Below are 19,637 nucleotides of genomic sequence, written 5' to 3' on the forward strand. Positions count from 1 at the left end.
GCCCCGGCCCGGGAAGATCCCACATGCCGCGGAGCGGCTGGGTCCATGAGCCATGGCCGCTGAGCCTGCGCGTCTGGAGCCTGTGCTCCGCAATGGGAGAGGCCACGACAGTGAGAGGCCCGCATACCACAAACAAACAAACAAACAAACAAAAAAACCCCCGCTTGTTGGAATTCCCTGGCTGTCCAGTGGTTAGGACTCCACGCTTCGTGGCCAAAAAAAAAAAAGATGCTTGTATTCCACAACCATTGAACTTATGGTTAAAAATGGTTATGATGGTAAATTTTATATGTGTTTTATCAAGATTAAAAAAATGCTTGTATTCTAGGGAGATCAAGCATAAAGGAAGGTCAAGGCAGCTAAGAAGCCCTGAGGGGGTTCCCTGGAGGGGACAGTGGTGGCACAGCCTAGACAGTAAGGCCCACCCCTTTGTCTTGATTACGTGGGACATGACGCGGCTGGGCTGCCTGGGGTACCGTGAAAGGAGCACCGCCCTACGGCAGTACTAGCAAGGAGCTGTTTCCTTCTCTCCTACCCAACGCCTCCCCAAGCCCCTGCCTGCTCTCCAGAGGCTTGGGCTTGAACTGGACAGAACGAGTTTTGCCCATCTCAGCCTGGCTCTGTTGGGACCTCTCTTCTTCCTGCCAGTTTGAGGGCCTGGTGGCTCTTCTTCCCATTGGCCTCATCCTAGGGTGAAACCTCCTCTCTCTCTCTTTTCCTAGCTCCCTCTCAGGCGTTGGGGTGTCTGGGATTCCTGTCCCCCTGGCAGATCCCTCTGCTGAGCTCCTGTCCTCCTCGGGGCCCCAGCCAGGGGGCAGTCACTTACCCTGGGCCGCCGCCTCCTCCTCCTCCTCCTCCTCCTCTTCCTACTCTCGCTCCCCGTCCCCCGAGGCTGGGGAGCGAGGATGGGGAGAGGGTGGCTGCATTCAGTCTGCAAAGGCTGAGCCACGGCCTTGGCCCAGGCCCCACGGGGTGGGAAGGGTGGTAGGGGTGCGGTGAGTATGGAGGAAGGCGATGGGGTGAAGCAGAGAAGAGATGAGGTGGGAGGTGACAGAGAATCAGAGCTCAAACCTGTGGGCCTGCCAGCCGTGAGGAAGAGAGAAGAGGGTCAACGTCAGTTAGTTCAGGGTGCAGAGGGGAGGGAGCAGAGTAGGGCGTGGGGGATGGAAGGGCTCAGAGCTGACCCGGGCTGGAGGTTTGGGAGGGATGGGGTGGACGGGAAGAGGCAGAGGGGCAGGAAGCCAGTGGAGCAAGTGGGAACCCAGTTGGAGAGGCGCACTCAGAGGGCTGAGGCTCTGGCAGGAAGAAAGGAGAGAGAGGTGAGCAAGGGAGGGGGAGAGCGTGAGGAAGAGGGGCAGAGAAGACACTGGAAAGGAAAACAGAAGAGAACAGAGTCAGTCGGAGGGAGGGAGGACAGAAAAAAATGGGCAACAGTACAGCATAAAGTTGGGCTGGGTCATGGAGTAGCTCTCCATGGTCCTGAGAAACCACTGCAGCAGGAATTTTGCTAACCTGACACATGACTAAGCTACCTAATTCCTCCTAGTGGCTCATGGTTTTCCTGTCTTCCTTTTTCCTTTTTCCTCAGAGGCATACTGAGTTAATCATACTCTCTGGTTCACTGCACACTGTGGTCACGGGCACTGTTCTTGTTTTATGTATGTATCTATTCCCTTTTATTCTCCTACTCCTCTCCCCTTGGGCAACGTATTAAAGTGTATTTTTTATTTGAAGGTGTTCCCGAAAATCACGTATTGTTTTTGTGTATGTATTTTACATTTATGCAATGGGATTCTGGTATATATAACCCATTCTATTTCTTATTCTTTTCCGTAAGCACTTGTTTTTAAGGTCTACCCATGTTTCTCTGTGTGCGTCTCATCTGTTGCTCCTAACAGCTTCCTGGTATCCCATGATGTGCACCCACCACATTTTACTCTCCAACATCCCAGGGATGGATGCCTTGGTTGCCTCCAAGTTCCTGTCACCAGTAACACTGCAGTGAACATCCTCAGATAGTCCCATTATCGACCTGAGTGTTTCCTTGTCACGTATACCCAGGAACAGAATTGCTGGGTCATGGGGTATGAGTGTACTTTGTGTTGGATTGCCGTCTAGATGTGAAATTAGTCAAAATTCCTACAGCAGCATAGGATGTCCCCACATTGTCACCAATACTCAATACTGTCCCGCATCCTAATGTCTGCTAATCACATACGGAAAACCAATATCTCACTGATGTTTCACTCTGCATTTCTCTGAATAACAATGATTTTTAGCCTTTTTTCATAGCCATGTTAGTTTTTCTGTCACTCCTCTGGGCCTTCCAAGAAGGACACCTGTAAGTTTGTCCCATGTCCCCTCCTTATCTCCCCAAAGGAGCAAAAACACTGAACTTTTGGAAAAATGGTAAAACCATCAAAATTATAATAAGCTGCGTAAGTCATGAAAGATAAGCCACAGTTCGCTTTGTTTTGTGGTAGTGTAAGAAAATCATTAAGGGTATACACACACATATGTAATATAGAAATATGTATGTGTGTATATATATCATATATATTTTTCTGTATTATATACATATATATGAAACTTAGAGACAACTTAAATGGCCCGGATATATATGAAGAAAGTGTTCAACCACCCGGTTATTAAAGAAATGCATACTAAAACAAGATGCCATTTACCTATGAAATTACAAACACGAAAACTGTGTAATATCTAATGCCGTCAAGAGTGCGGTGACATGGGCACTCTCATATAATACTAGTAGAGTAAGAGAAGCAGACAGAGAGGGAGCTGGTCAAGGGAGAAGGAAGAAGAGAAGGCAGAGAGGGAAGGAGCCAGGGGAGAGACGGCAGAGAGAGGGAAGGATGTGCTGTCAATAGTGGGGAAACGAGAGGAGGAAGGAGCAGCTGAGGGAAAGGGAGGAACAGAGCAAGAGAACCGATAGAAGGAGGGTAAGGGAGAAAGCAGAGAGCCAGGAGGCTGGGGCAGGGAGTCAGGAGGAAGGCTGGAGGGGAGCAGGCCCTTGTACCTGTGTTGATATTCACGGCAAAGGCGTCCTCCTGGTCGGGCACCAGGCGGTCAGTGTCATCCTTGGCCACGATGCTGATGATGTGGTACGTCAGCTTAGGGTTGAGGTCACGGTCGATGGCGGTGACGTTGGCAATGACCGTGCCTGGCTCAGCTGACTCCAGCACGCTCACCGTCTGGATGGGGTTGAGGAACTCAGGGCGGGAGTCATTGATGTCATCGATAAGGATAGTGATGATGGCTGTGCCCGAGAGAGGGATGGTGCCCCGGTCGGTGGCCACCACTGTCAGCCTATAGGATTCCTGCTCCTCCCTGTCAATGGTGACATTGCCGACACGTATGACACCAGTCGCTGGGTGGATGGTGAAGCGGTCCTGAGCCCCAGCTTCTATTCGGTAGACGAGCTCTGCATTGAGGCCACTGTCCTCATCTGTGGCTGTGACCTGAAGGACTGAGAATCCTGTGGGGGTGGGAATGGGGAGCAGCTGAGCACAGTGGCTTCTTCTAAAAACACCACACCGAGATACTCTTCTTGGTGGTTCACAAGGGCCTCTTCCCACCGTAGCCTTGCCAGCATCTACCTTTGTTTTTATTGTTAAATATAAAGCCTACTTTATTTTTAAATTTATTTATTTTTAATTGAAGTATAGTTGATTTACAATGTTGTGTTAGTTTCAGGTGTACGGCACAGTGACTCAGATATATATTTCGAGATACGTATACGTATATATATTCTTTTGCAGATTCTTTTACATCATAGGTTATTACAGGATATTGAATATAGGTCCTTGTTGTTTGTCTGTTTTACATAGTGGTGTGCATCTGTTAATCCCAAACTCCTAATTTATCCCTCCCCACCCCCGCTTTCCCCTTTGGTAACCACAAATTTGATTTCAAAATCTGTGAGTCTATTTTGATTTTGTAAATAAGTATCTATCTTTTATGCCTTTTGCATGTTTGCAATTTTCTAGGAAAATGGTATCCTATTTTATTTTGCATTCTTTGATTATTTGTGAGACCGAACAGTTTTTAATAATTTAATGATTAGTTGCATCTTCTCTTCTGCAAAGTGTTGGCCTTTGTCCTTTGCCCATTTTTGTCCATTTATATAAATTGTATAATTATGATAACTTGTGACAAATACCTTTTTTTTTTTTCAGTTTGTTGTTTGCCTTTCGATACTGGTTATAATTAAATGATGTAAAGAAGTTTAAAATTCATATGCACCAAAATTTAGTATTTTTCCTTTTTGACGTTCTTCTGTTTCTTATATGTTTAGAAACTTCTTATCCCGAAATCAGATAAATAGTCACCCGAAGTGTCTTCTTTTATTTTTTAATGTTTTATACTCTTTTACAGCTCCTTTAGGATGTCTTTGGGTTTCTTTTTGGTGTCTGATATGGGGTGAGAATCTAGACTAAATAAGAAGCGATGTTTTGCACACGAAATAGTTTTCACTATTGGTTTCATTGTTTCCTTTATCGCATATTACATTCCTTATAATTTACCGGTATCTGTTGCTGGCCTACTTTGCCCCAGAGTCTTGTGTTCATATCACGTGGTTCTAAATACTGTAGTTTGGTAATATGTTACAAATATCTGGTAAGACAAATCTGGCTTTATTATACTTATTTTTCAAAATGTCCTTTTTCTTCCAGATGACCATTAGAATCAAATTTATCTCCCCAATCATGTTTGATTTTGATGGGAATCATGTTAATCCTATTTTGATTTTAAAACAGTCAGTTCTTCCATCCAGTAACACGGACGGAACATACCTTAATAATCTCATTTTGCAGACAAGGCGCTGTGGGTCCGAGAAGGGAGGTGAGGGGCACTTGGGTCTCCTGACTCCCTCTCCACCCACCCTGCTGCCCATCCTTCTCCCCGCTGGACGTGACTTCTGCCTCCAATCCCCACAGACCACCAGCCAGCTCCTGCCTGGGGGCTGGGGCCTGGGGCCTGCCCCTGCGTACCTGGTGGGCAGTTCTCCAGCAGGTGGACGGTGAGGGCGGCAGGGCTAAAGGTAGGCCAGTTGTCATTGTCATCCAGGATGGTGACGATCAGGTCGGCTGTGCCGTTGAGCAGCCCAATGTCCTCAGCCAGCAGCAGTAGCTCCAGGACGGGAGGTGAGAAGGCCTCCCGGTCAATGGTGACACCTGACCTCACTGTCACCACGCCTGGCACCCAGCGCCACCAGCCGGGGAGATACAAAGGAAAAGAGATGCGGTGGGAGACCGGGTGAGAACCAACAGGGAGGGGACAGAGAAAGATAAGGCTTGATGGGGACCGATGTGAAAGAGGAGCAGAAAAGGGAACCCAATGACTTTCTTCCCCAAAGGCTCAACAACCATTGTTTAGGGAGGTCCCGTAGGTGCCAGTGTTCCGTGCCTGTCCCTTCCGCAGGTGCCCTCTGCAATTCTCCCGAGTCCCTCCTGGGATGAATGACCCAGGCTGGAGGATTGACCAGCTCTGTTGAGAGAGGTGCTAGTATATCCCTCCTTGTCACCTGTTACTCAATCGGCCAGGACCAGACTGATGTAACACAGTCTCTGTCTGGGGAGCTTTGGGTCTGGTTTGAGGACAGACCGTTGGCTTCCTCTGGCAGACGAGGAGCCCCATTCTCCGGGCTGGGGAAGGGGAGATGGGGGAGTGGGTTTGGGGATGCTCTCTGCCGAGCCTGAGAGCTTATGCACCAGCAGGTCCCTTCTGTTGACCCCAAGTGTCTTCCTGGTTCCTCCTACCCGGCCCCCGGGTGGCCTAACCCAGCTGTAAGATGGGGATTGTGAGGAATGGGGTCTCTATGGAGAGCCTAGATCTAGCAGTGGGGTCACCCTAGCAGGAGTACCCGGAGCCAGGACGGGAGAGCTGGGGTGGCGCAGAGGCCTCACCGGTGCTGTTGTCAATATCAAAGAGCCCGCTCTGGGCACCCAGCAGCTGGTAGGTCACCACGGCGTAGACATCCAGGTCTGCGTCCAGGGCCAGGATGGGCCCATTGAGCACCGTCAGCGGGGTCCCTGGGCCGGGGGAGATGGGTCACTGCAGGGCCGACCCGGCCCCCTGCCCGCCTCTCCCCCTCCCCCCCCAGTCCCGGTGAGCCATGGCTGACGATGGATGAGAGGGAGGGAGGGAGGTGAAGTGGACGGGGTGGGAGACCCTGGGCCGGGCTGCGGCAGCCTTGGCAGACTGACGCAGACGCCTGGGGAGCGGCCTCAAAGCCCTGCTGGGGAGAAAACACAACAGTGGTGAACAAGCCCCTCCGGCCCGCCCGGAGCACGCCTGCCTTCCCAGCAGCCTTTGAGGCTGGCCACTCCGAGGGAGGGTCTGGGGGCTCCCTGATGTCCCCTCACTACGTGGGGGCCCTGGCTAGGTATGCACCCCCAGCCCAGTCTGTCCACGCATGTGTGTCCACAATGCTCTAACAGCTGTCCGACTATACATGGCTAGGAACCCATGTGTGTGTGCAGGACTCCGTGTTCACACGGCCACGAGCACTCACACTGTAGCACCTGCAGGCCTGGGAGTCCCCAGGCTGCGCACTTGTCTGCCTCTGCAGGTGGGCATATTTGCACACGGAGTGCACTGTGCAGGACCCATGTGCCTGCGTGTGTCTGTGCACATGTGTAAGCCCACACATATGCCTTACGTGGACGTGCACTGCACACATGTGAGCACATACACAGGCAGTTTCAAATTCCTTCAGGGGAGACACCCAGCCAGAGACAAGGAGTATCTCAGCTCATCCCTTTCCGACTTAGAATCCAAGCTACGGGGGAGGCTGGAGGAGGAGTGAGGGGACTCCCCTGGGGAGACAGTGAAGAGGAGATTCTGTCCCTTGGAAGGGAGGTGAGGCTGGTCAGTGCATGCGTGTGGGGAAAGGGCCACACTGACCTATGAGGGGCCCCGGCCCCCCACCTGTGATTACAGATGCTCCCTGAGCTTTCAGAAGCCTCTAGGGGGCCCTATGCTCCTGGAGTGGAGGGAGCAGGGAGGAGTAGGCTTATTCCCCTCCTGGGTAGTCCTTACACCTTAACTCCCCTCGAGGAGGGGCAGTGGGGCTGTTCTCAGACAGCCTTGGAGACCAATGACCACATCCAACCTGACCTGTGGCCTCTTTGGTGGCCCCTAAGAGGCCTGGCAGCCCTGGCCCACCAGCCCTTCGGAGCTGTGCCTCTTTCTCCCCTCCACACCCTTCTGCACTTGCCAGGTCTGTGTTCAGCCAGGCCTCAGCTGGGCCTCCACCAGGCACAAGGGAGGTCCTCAGGCATCTGGGGCCCAGGGGGTGCCTGGAAGCAGCAGGAGTCCCCAGGTGGGCCCAGCACCTACCAGCAGGAGAATTCTCCATCACCTCCGCCAGGTAGGTGCTCTCAGTAAAGATGGGGTGGTTGTCGTTCTCATCCGCAAGAAAGATCAGCAGAAAGTCAAAATCCTGTGGGAGGCATGACGGCGGGGGGACAGGTTGTGGGCCACGTTCTAGCAAAGCGCTCCAGTGGGAGAAGGACTTGGAAGGAGGGCGGGGGTCAAAGCAGAGAGGTAGATGATAGAAAAGCCCCCGCCACGGGTCCGGAGACCCGTGGTTCAAGCCTCTGCTCTGCTAGTAGCTCACAGGGTGGTCTTGGGCAAATCTTTCCCTCTATCTGAGCCCCAGTTTTCCAATCTGACAAATGGGGATCTTAAGTCCCTCGCAGAGATGTTGTGAAGTTCACAGGGGAAGGGAGGTGGATGGTACTCAATCATGCTCCATCTCGTGGTAAGGAAGGACTGTAGCCAGGAAGATGAGTCTTAGCTTCCAGACCCTCCTGGCTGGCCTGGTGCCCTGGTCAGAGTTCATCCAAACTTCCACTCAGTGCTGCACTTCATCCCTTTCAAAAACCACAGTTATCCTATCTCTTAGAACCTCCCAGTGCCCCGGATGCTTCTCCATTGCAGAGGTGGGGGACCCGAGGCCCAGAGAGGGGCTGACTATTCACTGCCGCGTGGTAAGTTACCAGCAGAGTGGCAACCAGCCTCCAAGCTTCCGGGTTCCCACCACCCAATGCTGCTGCTTTCCAGGATGACCCAGGCCCTCCTAAAGGACAGGCAGAGGCGGAGGAGTGACAGAGGGAGAGAAAAGAAGGAGGGAGGACGTGAGAGAAGGAAGGCAGGCGAGGAGCACGGGATGAGAGACGCCAGCGGCCTGCACCTCCAGCCCGAAGTCTCCTCGGCCTGTACAGATGCAGAAACTGAGGCCCGGAAAGGGCTGAGCCATACAACTAGTCAGAAGCAGAGCTGAGATGAGCCAGACCTAGGCTCATCTCATGGGCTGGGAAGAGGGCTGATTCCTACCCCCAAATGGACTGTTTGCTTTGCAATACCCACTTCCTCTTAGTAAAGAGAGCCAACCTTTTGGCTTTTGAGGGAAAAGCCACCTGGAAAACGCAACCCTTTCAGAACCCCAGAGTACGTGCTTGTGTACGTGTGTCCCCCCGACTGCCACCCCTGACACCGCTGTCGTGTGTGCCCAAGTATCTGTGGTTTGGGGAGAAGAGACGATAGCTGGTATTTACTGAGCGTTTGCCATATGCCAGGCACTGTGCCGAGGACTTGACAGACATGGGCTCCTTCAAGTCCTCTCCACGATTCTGGGGTAGGTATGTCTCCATTTGGCAGAAGAGAAAGTGGAGGCTGGGAGACAACCACTTGCCAAAGCCACACACCCACTGACAGGCAGAAGTGGGATTTGAACCCAGCCCTCGCTTACTCCAAAACCTGTGCCTCTAACCCGCGGGCCGTGCCGCCTGGGTACAGCCAGCACGGGCCCTGCTCCCCACTGCGCCCTCCAGCCTTACCCTCCTGGCTATGCGCGGATTCTCCGGGTTGTCCTTCACGGAAATGGTCAGCTTGTATTCCGGGATCCGCTCGCGGTCCAGGGGCCGGTTCACAGTGACGATCCCTGTCTGGGGTGTAGAGGCTGGTGAGCTGAGCAATGACCTGTCCCCTACTTTGGGCTCTGGCCCACGGAGGCCCAACTGCTCCGCCTGTAGGAATGGCCGTGAATGATCTCCCTAAATCACCAAAGATACGGTCTAGGAGGACCAAAATGGACCAGCAGGGCCTTGCCAGAGCAAGAGCGACCCACCAATGCCCAGGTCTTGCTGCCTGAAAGGGACGGTCCCTCTGAGGACCCCACGGTGACAGCAGCCGGTAACACTCCCAGAGGTCGAGCGAGGACTTCTTGTGCATCTTGGTACAAACCAAGTGGTACCGAAGCTCTGGTCCCATCCCTGCACACAAGCCTTGGGGTGACAGGGACCCCAGAAGTGGCTCCCCTAGGAATCCAAGATTCCATGCTTCCCACAGAGACCCCACATCCCAGTGGAGGGTAGAGACTTGAGGAGGAAGTGGAACCAACAGAAGCCCAGACAGCAGAGTAGAAAAGCCCCTGGGGCAGGGTCCTGTTTTTTAGGAAAAATCCTGGGGGCTTCCCTGGGGTCAGACCCAGCCCTACCGTGGCGTTGATGGAGAAGGCCCGCTCTCGGTTGCCCGCGGTGATGTTGAAGGTGAGGAGGGCGTTGCACCCGCTGTCAGCGTCGCTGGCCAGGATACGGGTGACGAAGCTGGAGACGGGGATGTTCTCGCTGATGGTGATGTTCATGGGTAGGTTCAGCAGCACGGGGTCGTTGTCGTTGATGTCCAGCACCCGGATCCCCACCAGCATCTGGGGCACGTCAGGGAAGAGGAGGAAGTGAAGGAGAAGGACCAGGAGAAAAGCGGGCGCGGGGGAGATGGAGGAGAGAGGGGAGGCAGAGAACGGGATGGTGGACATGGCGGCCGAGGAAGAGGCAAGGAGGCAGGTGGAGCGGGACAGCAAAGCGGTGGTAACGGAGGAAGGAAAGCTGCAGCTCGTCGTGGGCAAGAAAGAGGAAGCCCAGGAAAATGATAACCAAAAAGGCAAGAGGATGAAAACGAGGGTGAGAGGGAAGGAGGAAAAATAGAGGCAGAGGCGGGCTGGAAATGGCAGAGTGACAGGTGCAGAGGCCTGGCTGACAGCACAGCCTCCCCAGGGAGGCTGCCAGGCGCCAGGTCCAGCCTCCACGGGTGAGCCTCACGAGGCACTTGCAGGTCTGGTAGGGGCCCTGAGGGCCTGCACTGGCTCCAGAGCAGCTGAGGTTGCTATGGGCACGAAGGTGGCAGCGTTTATAGGAGTCTCTACGGAGAGTTCAGGGGGCAGGGAGGTGAAGCCGGTGGAATGGGGCCCCCAGACTCACCGTGGAGCTGAGCGGGGGAACCCCCCTGTCTCGAGCACAGATGGTCAGGTTGTAGAAGGCAATGGTCTCCCGGTCCAGCTCCACATCCTTCCGGACCCGCAGCACCCCTTCCACGGGAGAGATCAGAAACTCCCCTGGTGTCACCCAGGAGAAGCCAGGGTCAGCTGAGAATGGCCCAGGCCTTCCCCTGCTTCCTCTACTGAGCCTTACTCACCAGGGTCAGGGGCAGCTGGGGCGTGGGCCCTCCAGCACCCCCGGCTTCAGACCCTCGTGGGACCTGCCAAGGGCTGGGAAGTGCAGGAGGCAGGAGAACAGATAACTCCTAGGGGTACAAGCGGGCAGGGGCCCACTCATGCCCTGCTGGGCCTGAGATGCCAGGCCAGGGACCCACCTTGGGTAGGACGGTTATGTGGAAAAAGTGAGGGCTCCCTTTCTACACAAGCACTCTCTTTGTCACCACTATTGATCTGAAATCAATTAACGAAGGTGTCGGAAGCTTTGTCAGGTGCGATCCTTTCCAGATACCACATCTTGTAAAACAGCAATATTGGGGAAGGGCAAAGCTAACCCCAAAAGGACTCCTTGCTAGTGGTGAGGCACCGGGGCAGGACGGAGCGGGAGGGATTAGGGACAGGGAAGCCCCCAACTGCCCTCCATTCAGCCCTGAATGGAGCCACATGGAGCGCAGCCAGGGCTCTCCCAGGCCTATGGCCATCCCTTGGCGCCTAGGTGGACCCGATTTCCTTTCTTTGAGGTTGCTGAGGACCCTCAGCTGGCCCTTTGGCTTCAATCCTTGTCTTGGCCCGGCTGAGGGGCCAGACGTCTGAGGATGTCTAGAGCAAGAACCTCAGATTCTCAGGCTCTGAACTGGAAGAGACCTCAGAGACCATCCCGTGTCCTTTGGAAAACGAAACGGGAGAGAAGGGTGATGACTTGTTAGAGCCCCCATAGCAAGTAAACAGTAGAACCCAGACTCGAACCTAGGGCTCTGCATCTCAGCTCACTACATCCATGGGACTTACCACTCAGAGCTGACCAGGGTGGGAGGGGTAAGAACAGGTAGGGGTGGAGGAGAAGAGCAGAGGGGCAGGATGACAGGGGCGCCAGTGGGGTCCCAGTTGGACAGGAGTGCTCAGGGAATTGAGGAAAGTGAGGGAGGATGAACGAGGGAGGAGGGGAGAGTGTGAGGAAGAGGGGGTCACCTCTCTGCGCTCCCCCAGGAACTGGGAACAGCGAGAAAGTTACTTCCTTCACTTTCCCTTTTGGCATCTGGGGGAAAAGGCTTAGAGTGGGGCCATGACTCGCTCAGAGACACGCAGCACGCAAGGGTGCAGCGAGGACAGAGGCCCAAGCTCCCCAGCAATTTTCTCTGCCTGCTTCTACCTACCTCACAACTCCCTGCCTCCAGCTCCTACGGCTCTGATTTACCGAAGCAGCCCCTCCGCGGCCCACCTGCAGCTGGGATTTCCCACCAGCCCTTCCGCTCCCAGCAGTCCTATGGGCTACACCCTGCTTAGAGGGGCGGAAGCCACTTGAAGCAGGATTTCCTGAAGCTGATCATCCAAGGTCTCCAAAGAACAGGGGATTCCCTTTCTAGGGGTTTCCCAGCCCTGTCTCAGCCCCTGGCCACGTGCGAGCAGATGGCCAGCTGCCTCCTCTCCAAAGCGAACCACCCCATTAATGGAAGGGAAGAGGTTCCGAAGGCAGCCTGCCTGAGCAGGCCTGAGGTGCTGGGCCCAGGCTAGACCCCCACCAGGTCAGCTCAGTGGGGGAGGTAGGCAGGTCAAAGGCCCCCAGACAGCAAAATGCCCTCCTCAGCAGCTTGCCCCGGGGCCTGAACCCCCCAACACTCCACTCCTTCTGGAGACAGAGGGTCAAAAGCAGAGGCTTCCCATCAGTCATATCCCGGTCTGCAATGCTGACTTCGCTCTATGTGCCCTTGGGCGTGTGATTAAATCTCGCCTTGATGTTCTCATTTGAAAAATGGGCTAATAAAGAGGTACCACAGCAGGGTTGTGCTGGTACTGGACAAGCCCCAGTTCACCTCGTGTAAGCTGGACCCACGGCAGCTCTTTGTATCATTAGGGGCATCCTGAAAGGGAGCCCAGGCAGCCCTGTGAAGGAGCTGGGGGCTTACACGGAAGATGAGGATGTAAGAAAGGGGTCCAATGAGTGGACCTGACCAGAAAGGGCCGCTGGAGGTTCTGAGAAGGCCAGGATAGAGGGGGGAGAGGCGCAAGTGACATGGCCTGTTTCGCAACCGTTCTTTTTTTTTTTTTTTTTTTTGGCCGCGTTGGGTCTTCACTGCTGTGCGCGGGCTTTCTCTAGTTGTGTTGAGCGGGAGCTACTCTTCGTTGCGGTGCGCGGGCTTCTCATTGCAGTGGCCTCTCTTGTTGTGCAGCACGGGCTCTAGGCGCGCAGGCTTCAGTAGTTGTGGCACGTGAGCTCTAGAGCACAGGCTCAGTAGTTGTGGCTCACAGGCCTAGCCACTCTGCGGCATGGGGGATCTTCCCGGACCGGGGCTCGAGCCCATGTCCCCCGCATTGGCAGGCGGATTCCTAACCACTGCGCCACCAGGGAAGTCCTCCAAACTGCTCTTTGACCATGTGCCTCCTCGCAGCTTAGTGGGGCTTATAAGAGCCCAGGCAGCCCTGATGTCTTCCCACCAGCAGGAGCCCCCTCCAGGTTCAGGCTGCAGTGGTGGGAAGGTGACCTTGAAGCCGGGTGGCTTGGAGTACATCCTTTCACCCATGGTGTTGCTCAACTGGCTTTCCAGGAAAACAGCCCTAATTTATAGTGTTTGTCAGTTTTTCAAATTACCAACATGGTGTCAGGGAACCAGGAGGTGAGGAGAGAGGTGGGGAGTGGATGTCGCGACCTGCGCGAGCCGCTGCAGCACAGCACTAGGTCACCCACCTCACCCCGCCCAGCCTCTGCTTATCTCCTCTGGAGTGGGGGCAGTTCTTGGTGATCCCCAAGTTATCTTTGGGCTGTGAATGTCTACTCTTCCTTTCCAGGGGGAGGGAGCCCCAGGCCGGGTCAGCCTGGGGAAACTCCTGACCCCTCTCACTGCCCCAGGGGCCTGCCTCTCTGCCTGCCCCTATGAGGCCGCAAGTCCCTAGGCTGGCCCCAATCCTGTGTGCACTTAAACTGGCAGGTTCTGCTCAGGACAGCAAAGGCCCGTGGCAGGGAGCAGTCTGCAGTCTGCTGGGCATGAGTGTGAGCCCCGCACCCTGGAGGCGGGTGCAGAGAGGGTCCCTTCCTGGGAGGGGCTCAGCTGCCCACCCAGCAGCCACCTGTCAAGCAGACTTTGGCATCCTACCGAACAGGAGCAGGGCTCCCGTGACATGATACAACCGCTGGGCGTGTGTGTGACAAGAGCACAGGAGAAAGGCCCGTGCTCTCCTGGAGGCAGAGCAGGAAGGCACAGTGCTTGGCCAGGGAAAGGACTTTCGGGACAGGAAAGGGTGACATGTCAGAACAGAGTGGCCCACCGCAAGCTCTGGACAGCAGGGGCTCCAAGTCTGGCCCTACAGAAGTGGGTTTGTGTTTGTAGCCTCTTAATTGAAAATTCATCCCAGGTTCTATAACCTCTCCTCTGCCTGCTGTGTCAGTGCAGTCCTCTCATCTCATGCCTTTAAATATCTCTGGGGTGACTACTCCCAAATACATCTCTCCACTGCAGACCTCTCTCCTGAACTCCTGGCTTGTATATCCAAGGCCTATCTGACATCTCAAACCTAACCTCACCCTCCTCCCCATCGCCCCACCTTTCCTGCTCCTGCTGCAGTCTTCCCATCTGCTAACAGCATGGCTGCTTAGGCCAAAACCTTGGTGTCATCCTTGACTTTAGGTTACATCTCACATCCAATCAGTCAGCATGTCCTACTGGCCGTCTATGAAATACACCAGAACTCTCACAATCTCCAGCGCCGCTTCCCTGGTCCCAGCTACACCATCTCTAGCCCCAGTGACTGCAAGAGGCTCCTACCAGCCATTCCCTAACCTCTATGGTCTGGTCTGAGCTCAGGAAATGGAGTGCTCCTGTTGAAATCTAAGTCAAATCACATCCCTCCTGTGCTCAAAGCCCTCCTATGGTTCCCATGTTACTCGGAGAAAAAGCCAAGTCCTCATAATGGCCTACAAGACCCAACATCTGTCTCTATTACCTCTCTGATCTCATCTCTTCTTACTCTTCCCCTTGCCTGGCTTCATGCCAGCCACTGGGCCGCTTTGCTCCTCTGTGAACAAGCCAGGCACACTCCAACCTCAGGGCCTTTGCACTTGCTGCTCCCTCTGTCTGTCATGCTCTCCCCTGGATGTCCACATGACCCATTCCTCACCTCCTTCAGGTCTTTGCTCAAATGTCACCTCCTTGCACAGGTCTTCCTTGAGCAGCCTTCACCCTGGCATTCCCCATCTCCTGGCTTTATATTTCTCCGTAGCGCTTAGCACCACCCAATAGACTAAGTCGTCTGCTTAACCAGCTATGTTCGTGGCCTGTGTCTTCCAACTGGAACATAGGTTCTATAAGGGCAGGGATTTGTATCTGTTTTTTACCATTCCGTGTCCTCAGCGCCTGGAATGTGGTCAGCAAATGCTCAATACATACTTACTGAGTGCTCAGTTAAAAATCAGGATGCTTCACAAAGGTCTGGATTTCCAGCATTTCTTTTAAAAATGGGAAGGGCTCCCCCGCCCCAGCCCCGGGGCCTGCATTTCAACCTGACCACAATCGGCAAGAGCGGAGCTGTGGCTGCTGCAGCCCCCACCACTCCCTCTTCTCTTGCCCAGACCTTTTCTCCCATGTGTGCTCCCTGCATGGCCCCAGCAGGCCTAGAGTTTGGGATTCCTACTCTACAAAAGTGAGTAAAAACTATCCTGAGAAATTGCTCTGGCCAGGCAAGCCCTGCTCTTCAACTGAGGAGAACAGTCGGGCTAGTTGTGAAGGCTATTAAGGGATGATGAGATGTGCAGAAAAATCTGGGTGCTCCCTGCATGTGTGCATTTGGGGGGTCCTGAAGGTCTGGGGCAAGGATGCTCGTCTTTCCTCTTGCCTGGAGCTTTTTCTCTGGGTATGACACAGGGGTGTTTTCTATCAGATTCTCAAATGAGTCTGTGACCTTCCAAGGCTACCAGCCTCTGCTCCCAGATTTCAGAGTGTTCTCACCATATTCCTGGGAGAAGACTACTTTCATCATCTTATGGGTGGGGAAACTGAGGCCCCATCACACAATGGTGGGGCTAATTGCCTTGAGACCTCCTTTTTCATCCTGCTCCTGAGTGGGGTCGGGGAGAGGCCCGCTGGGTCATGCCACCCCCATCACCCAGCTCAGGCCCCACTCACCCAGAGGGTCTCCGTCCACGATGCTGTACTCCACCTGCCCATTGGGGCCCGAGTCCCGGTCATGGGCCAGGAAGGTCCACACTCTGGGTCCTGGTTGGCCCTCGGTGACATCAAATGGTCCCTCATAGTCTCTGGGGAAGGTGGGCACATTGTCGTTGATGTCATTCACGTTCACAAGCACCTGAGATGATGAGCGAACTTAGTCAGGACCGCACCCCAGCCAGCCCTGTTCATCTGTAAACTGGATCTGATAATCCTGCCTCATAGGATGATGGAAGAATCATACTGGTTAACGGATGTGGGAGGGCTTTTTAAGCTATTCACGTGGATAAGCTATTGTTATTGTCAAAGTCTCTCTATAGGCATAATAATATTATTAATAATAATGCTATGAACTTCTGTTTATTGCTGTACTATGGTCACCGTTTTTCTGGTTTCATTTGCTCCTCCCACACCCTGAAACAGTTTTTTATTATCCCCCCTTTACAGAGGAGGAAAGTGAAGCTCAGGGAGGTTAAGTGACTTGCCCAGAGTCACACAGTTAGGAAGTAGAAGATCAGGGACATGAACCCCTGTCGGTCTGACTGGAGTTTGTGCCCTTCCCGTGAAGGGGAGGAAGGCAGGTGTCATCATCTATCTGATAGCTGCAGCCACACAGAGAGGTTCAGTAACCTCCTCAAAGTCACACTGCAAGTTTGGGTGAGTTGCTGAGACCAGGACAGGGCTCGTGGATTTAGGCATTTCTCCTGGAAACCCCGCTTCCCCACAGGACCTTTCTGTGACCTGTCCTACCCCACCCCCAAGTTGGGGCTCTGTCCCATCTACCCACCCACCCACCGTGGTGGTAGAGGTGAGGCGATGGGACAAGATGGGACACTGGTCCGTGGCGGTGACGATCAGGGTGTAGCGGCCATGGCTGATCTCGTAGTCCAGCTCCTTGGCAGCATAGATGACTCCCTGCAGGATAAGTAGAGGGAACGAGGGTGGATCAATAGGTGGTGGGTCTGGGGCACCCTCTGACCACCCCAGGAGGGAGGTTGGCCCTAACATCCTGGCCATGACAGGGAGCCCCTGTTGTCCTCTAAACCAGGCCCCACCCAACCTTTTCATCCTCCCGTACTGGCTGCCCCCCGAGTTTCCTCCCGGACTCCATCTTTGCTCTGCTCCCACCCCCATGATGTCACTGAGCTCCCCTCCAATCCCTTTGGCCAGCTGACCCTCTTCCTGGACCCCGCCACCAGCCACTGACCGTGTGCCTGTCGATGTGAAAGGTGTCGATGATGTTGCCGGCAATGATGGCATAGGTAACTGTGCCGTTGGGCCCCTCATCCGGGTCTAGTGCCTGGACGGTGACGAGGCTGGCATTGATTGTGTCCGGGCCCTCATCCAGTAAGATCTCGTAGTGGGGCTGCTGGAACGTGGGCGCGTTATCGTTCTCGTCCACGATGGTCACATACACGTGGGTGGTGGCCTGTGGAGAAGAGCATGATCAGGTTCCTTGGTCCGCTGGCTAGAGGGTTTGAGGTGGAGCCAGCTGGATGCATTCCTAGGCTGCACTTACTCAGCGTGATCCAACATGGTGAGGGAAAGGGGGAAGGATGAGAGCGAGGGAAGTCCCAGGCTGACAGAGGAAGTCCCAGAGGCTCTGTCAAAAGCCAAGCTAGGCAACTGCTTAGGTCCAGGATGGCACTCGCACCACCACTCTTATCGTCCATGACATCACTAACCGATCACGGCACTGCTGAGGCCGGATGCAACCTCAGGATCCTTGCTAGCACGTTGCTCTAGTGATTACAATTGGCATATGAAATGAACTCCAGTAACTGCCTCCAGCCCAGAGCTTTTTTAAAATTTTTATTTATTTTTTATACAGCAGGTTCTTGTTAGTTATCCATTTTATACATATCAGTATATATATGTCAATCCCAATCTCCCAATTCATCATACCACCCCCCTCCGCGACTTTCCCCCCTTGGTGTCCATACGTTTGTTCTCTACATCCGTGTCTCTATTTCTGTCCTGCATCTGTACCATTTTTCTAGGTTCCACATATATGCATTAATATACGATATATTTTTTTCTCCTTCTGACTTACTTCATTCTGTATGACAGTCTCTAGATCCATCCACGTCTCTACAAATGGCCCAATTTCGTTCTCCAGCCCATAGCTTTGACTGGGCCAGGGCCTTACTGACCCTGGGCCTCCTTCCAGATCACAAAAAGCAAGAATGTGATGTACTCAGCCCACCCGTTTAAACTTCACCCATTGTCCATGTAACTGGAAGCAATGCCCATTTTCAGCATTTTTGAGAGGAAGGACATGGGGTTTGGGGCTACTACACGTGCAGAATTTGTTGAGCTGTGAAAAATAAAGCTCATAGCGCATGACTTCACTGCAAGGACAATTTCACTCCATATTCTCCTGTGATTGGCCATTTTTGGCTGATGCTTGGTCCAATCAGACCACAGGTAATATTCAGCCAATCGAAACTCAGCAAGCAGCACTCAAGAACCATTGAGAAATGGTTGATGTGGCACTTGCCAGGCAGAGGAGATAAATGGAAGGAAGAAATTAGCCATGTGCTGGTATTCTGTGTCCCTCGGCTGCCCTCCTCTCTTCTCTGCTTCTCCACCTGGGAGGATGTCCTCTGTGGACGGCCTCACCTGGGCTCCCTTGCCATCTGGCTTCCAGATGGTTTGGCCAATGTGAGGTCCTGGCGGAAGACAGGAGGAGAGGTGGGGGGGGGGCATTTCTCCCTCACTCCCTCCTTTCCTCACTGCAGTTCTGCCGGAGGCTGTGTTTCTCCTGCTGGGTGGCCCCTCTTTCATGCCTCTGGCCCTCACTGGGCTCCAGTCACCTCACGTCCTCTTCTTGTCCTTCTGCACCCGTGGGTGGTAATGGCTTCCTGCAGTTTTTAGTCTACGGGTGCTTCACCAGCCCTCTGTAAACAGTCCCTCCATTAAACTTTCTTCAGTTGAGCCCTTTCTGAGTGTGCCTCTGTTTCCTGCCAGGACCCTGACGGATACAAACTGTAATTAGTGACTAATATAAAATAATAAGGTTATAACAACTTCAAAAACATCTGGGTAGAGAGAATGTGACCAGGCCGTTGCCAAGGGCAGGGAACAGAAAGCAGGTGGTGCAAAAAGCTGGATGTAGACAACTTGTGTGCACCTTTTCTGGGGTCTGGCTGGCTCTGGAACCACCTGTGGAAGGATGGACAGATGGACAGAAGACTGTCACTGCCCCTGCGGAGGGTATGAGTGCCCTGAGCTGCAGCTCTAGATCTTGGCAGGGGGAGGGTGGGGGGCGGGGCATGTTAGGTGGTTGCTGGAACTGTTTCCAAAGCAGGTAGGCCTGACAGCCTTGAGATGGGGCTCTGTAACCTTGGACATGTCACAGACGTCCTTTCTGGACCTTTTCTGTCTGTTAGTAAGGGACTTGACTTTTCTTTAACATCCCTTCTGGCTCAGACATTCCGAGGATCTGGTCTGCCATCATCAGTCTGAATCCCTCCTCCATCAGGGAGGTATTCCTTTGGGTCTTAGAGTCTCAATGAATCTTCATAAAAATAACAATCACACAGAGACGGAAAATGCATTAGCTTTACGTTGCTCAAACTTCCCCACCGGAGTGGAGAGGGAACCTGCACTGAGTTGGGGAAGAACCTGAAGCATTTGTCTCAAGAATGAAATACCTTTGAAATCCCTCCTGTTATCTTTGAAAGCTCATATAAATTTTGCAATCTTTTCCATAACGTGTTTGCATTAGTTTCCATTAAAAATGGTGGTAGAGGCCCCAAATATTTGAGTAAAGATGACTGTCAAGGAAGGCCACCGCGTTCATCTTGTGGCTCTGCACACAGCTCTGATCTCCAGTAGGTCTGTGTCTTTATTCCTGTCTTACCCCTAGGTTCTCCATGACATTTTTTTTTCTTAAATTCCATATATATGTGTTAGCATACAGTATTTGTCTTTCTTTTTCTGACTTACTTCACTCTGTATGACAG

At 53.5% G+C, this 19,637-nt stretch overlaps 1 protein-coding gene across 4 annotated transcripts in view; it reads right to left on the reverse strand.

Annotated features, from left to right (window-relative positions):
• CDH23 (cadherin related 23) overlaps nucleotides 1-19,637 on the reverse strand; it is a 393,201-nt gene that overhangs the window by 16,636 nt on the left and 356,928 nt on the right. For 2 of the 4 annotated variants that reach the window (XM_067710644.1, XM_067710641.1), the window contains 10 exons: nucleotides 16,877-17,098; nucleotides 16,465-16,584; nucleotides 15,628-15,808; nucleotides 10,281-10,414; nucleotides 9,521-9,730; nucleotides 8,862-8,969; nucleotides 7,360-7,462; nucleotides 5,925-6,050; nucleotides 5,010-5,213; nucleotides 3,035-3,493 (listed from right to left, as the gene is read on the reverse strand). In XM_067710644.1, the coding sequence (XP_067566745.1) occupies nucleotides 3,035-3,493; nucleotides 5,010-5,213; nucleotides 5,925-6,050; nucleotides 7,360-7,462; nucleotides 8,862-8,969; nucleotides 9,521-9,730; nucleotides 10,281-10,414; nucleotides 15,628-15,808; nucleotides 16,465-16,584; nucleotides 16,877-17,098 (1,867 nt within the window). Of the gene's footprint in view, nucleotides 1-826; nucleotides 1,105-3,034; nucleotides 3,494-5,009; nucleotides 5,214-5,924; nucleotides 6,051-7,359; nucleotides 7,463-8,861; nucleotides 8,970-9,520; nucleotides 9,731-10,280; nucleotides 10,415-10,494; nucleotides 10,817-15,627; nucleotides 15,809-16,464; nucleotides 16,585-16,876; nucleotides 17,099-19,637 lie in introns of those variants that run through there. The other 2 variants (XM_067710642.1, XM_067710643.1) reach the window with 2 other exon arrangements.

The sequence above is a fragment of the Pseudorca crassidens genome, chromosome 16 (genome assembly GCF_039906515.1).
Source record: "Pseudorca crassidens isolate mPseCra1 chromosome 16, mPseCra1.hap1, whole genome shotgun sequence".
Classification (NCBI taxonomy): domain Eukaryota; kingdom Metazoa; phylum Chordata; class Mammalia; order Artiodactyla; family Delphinidae; genus Pseudorca; species Pseudorca crassidens.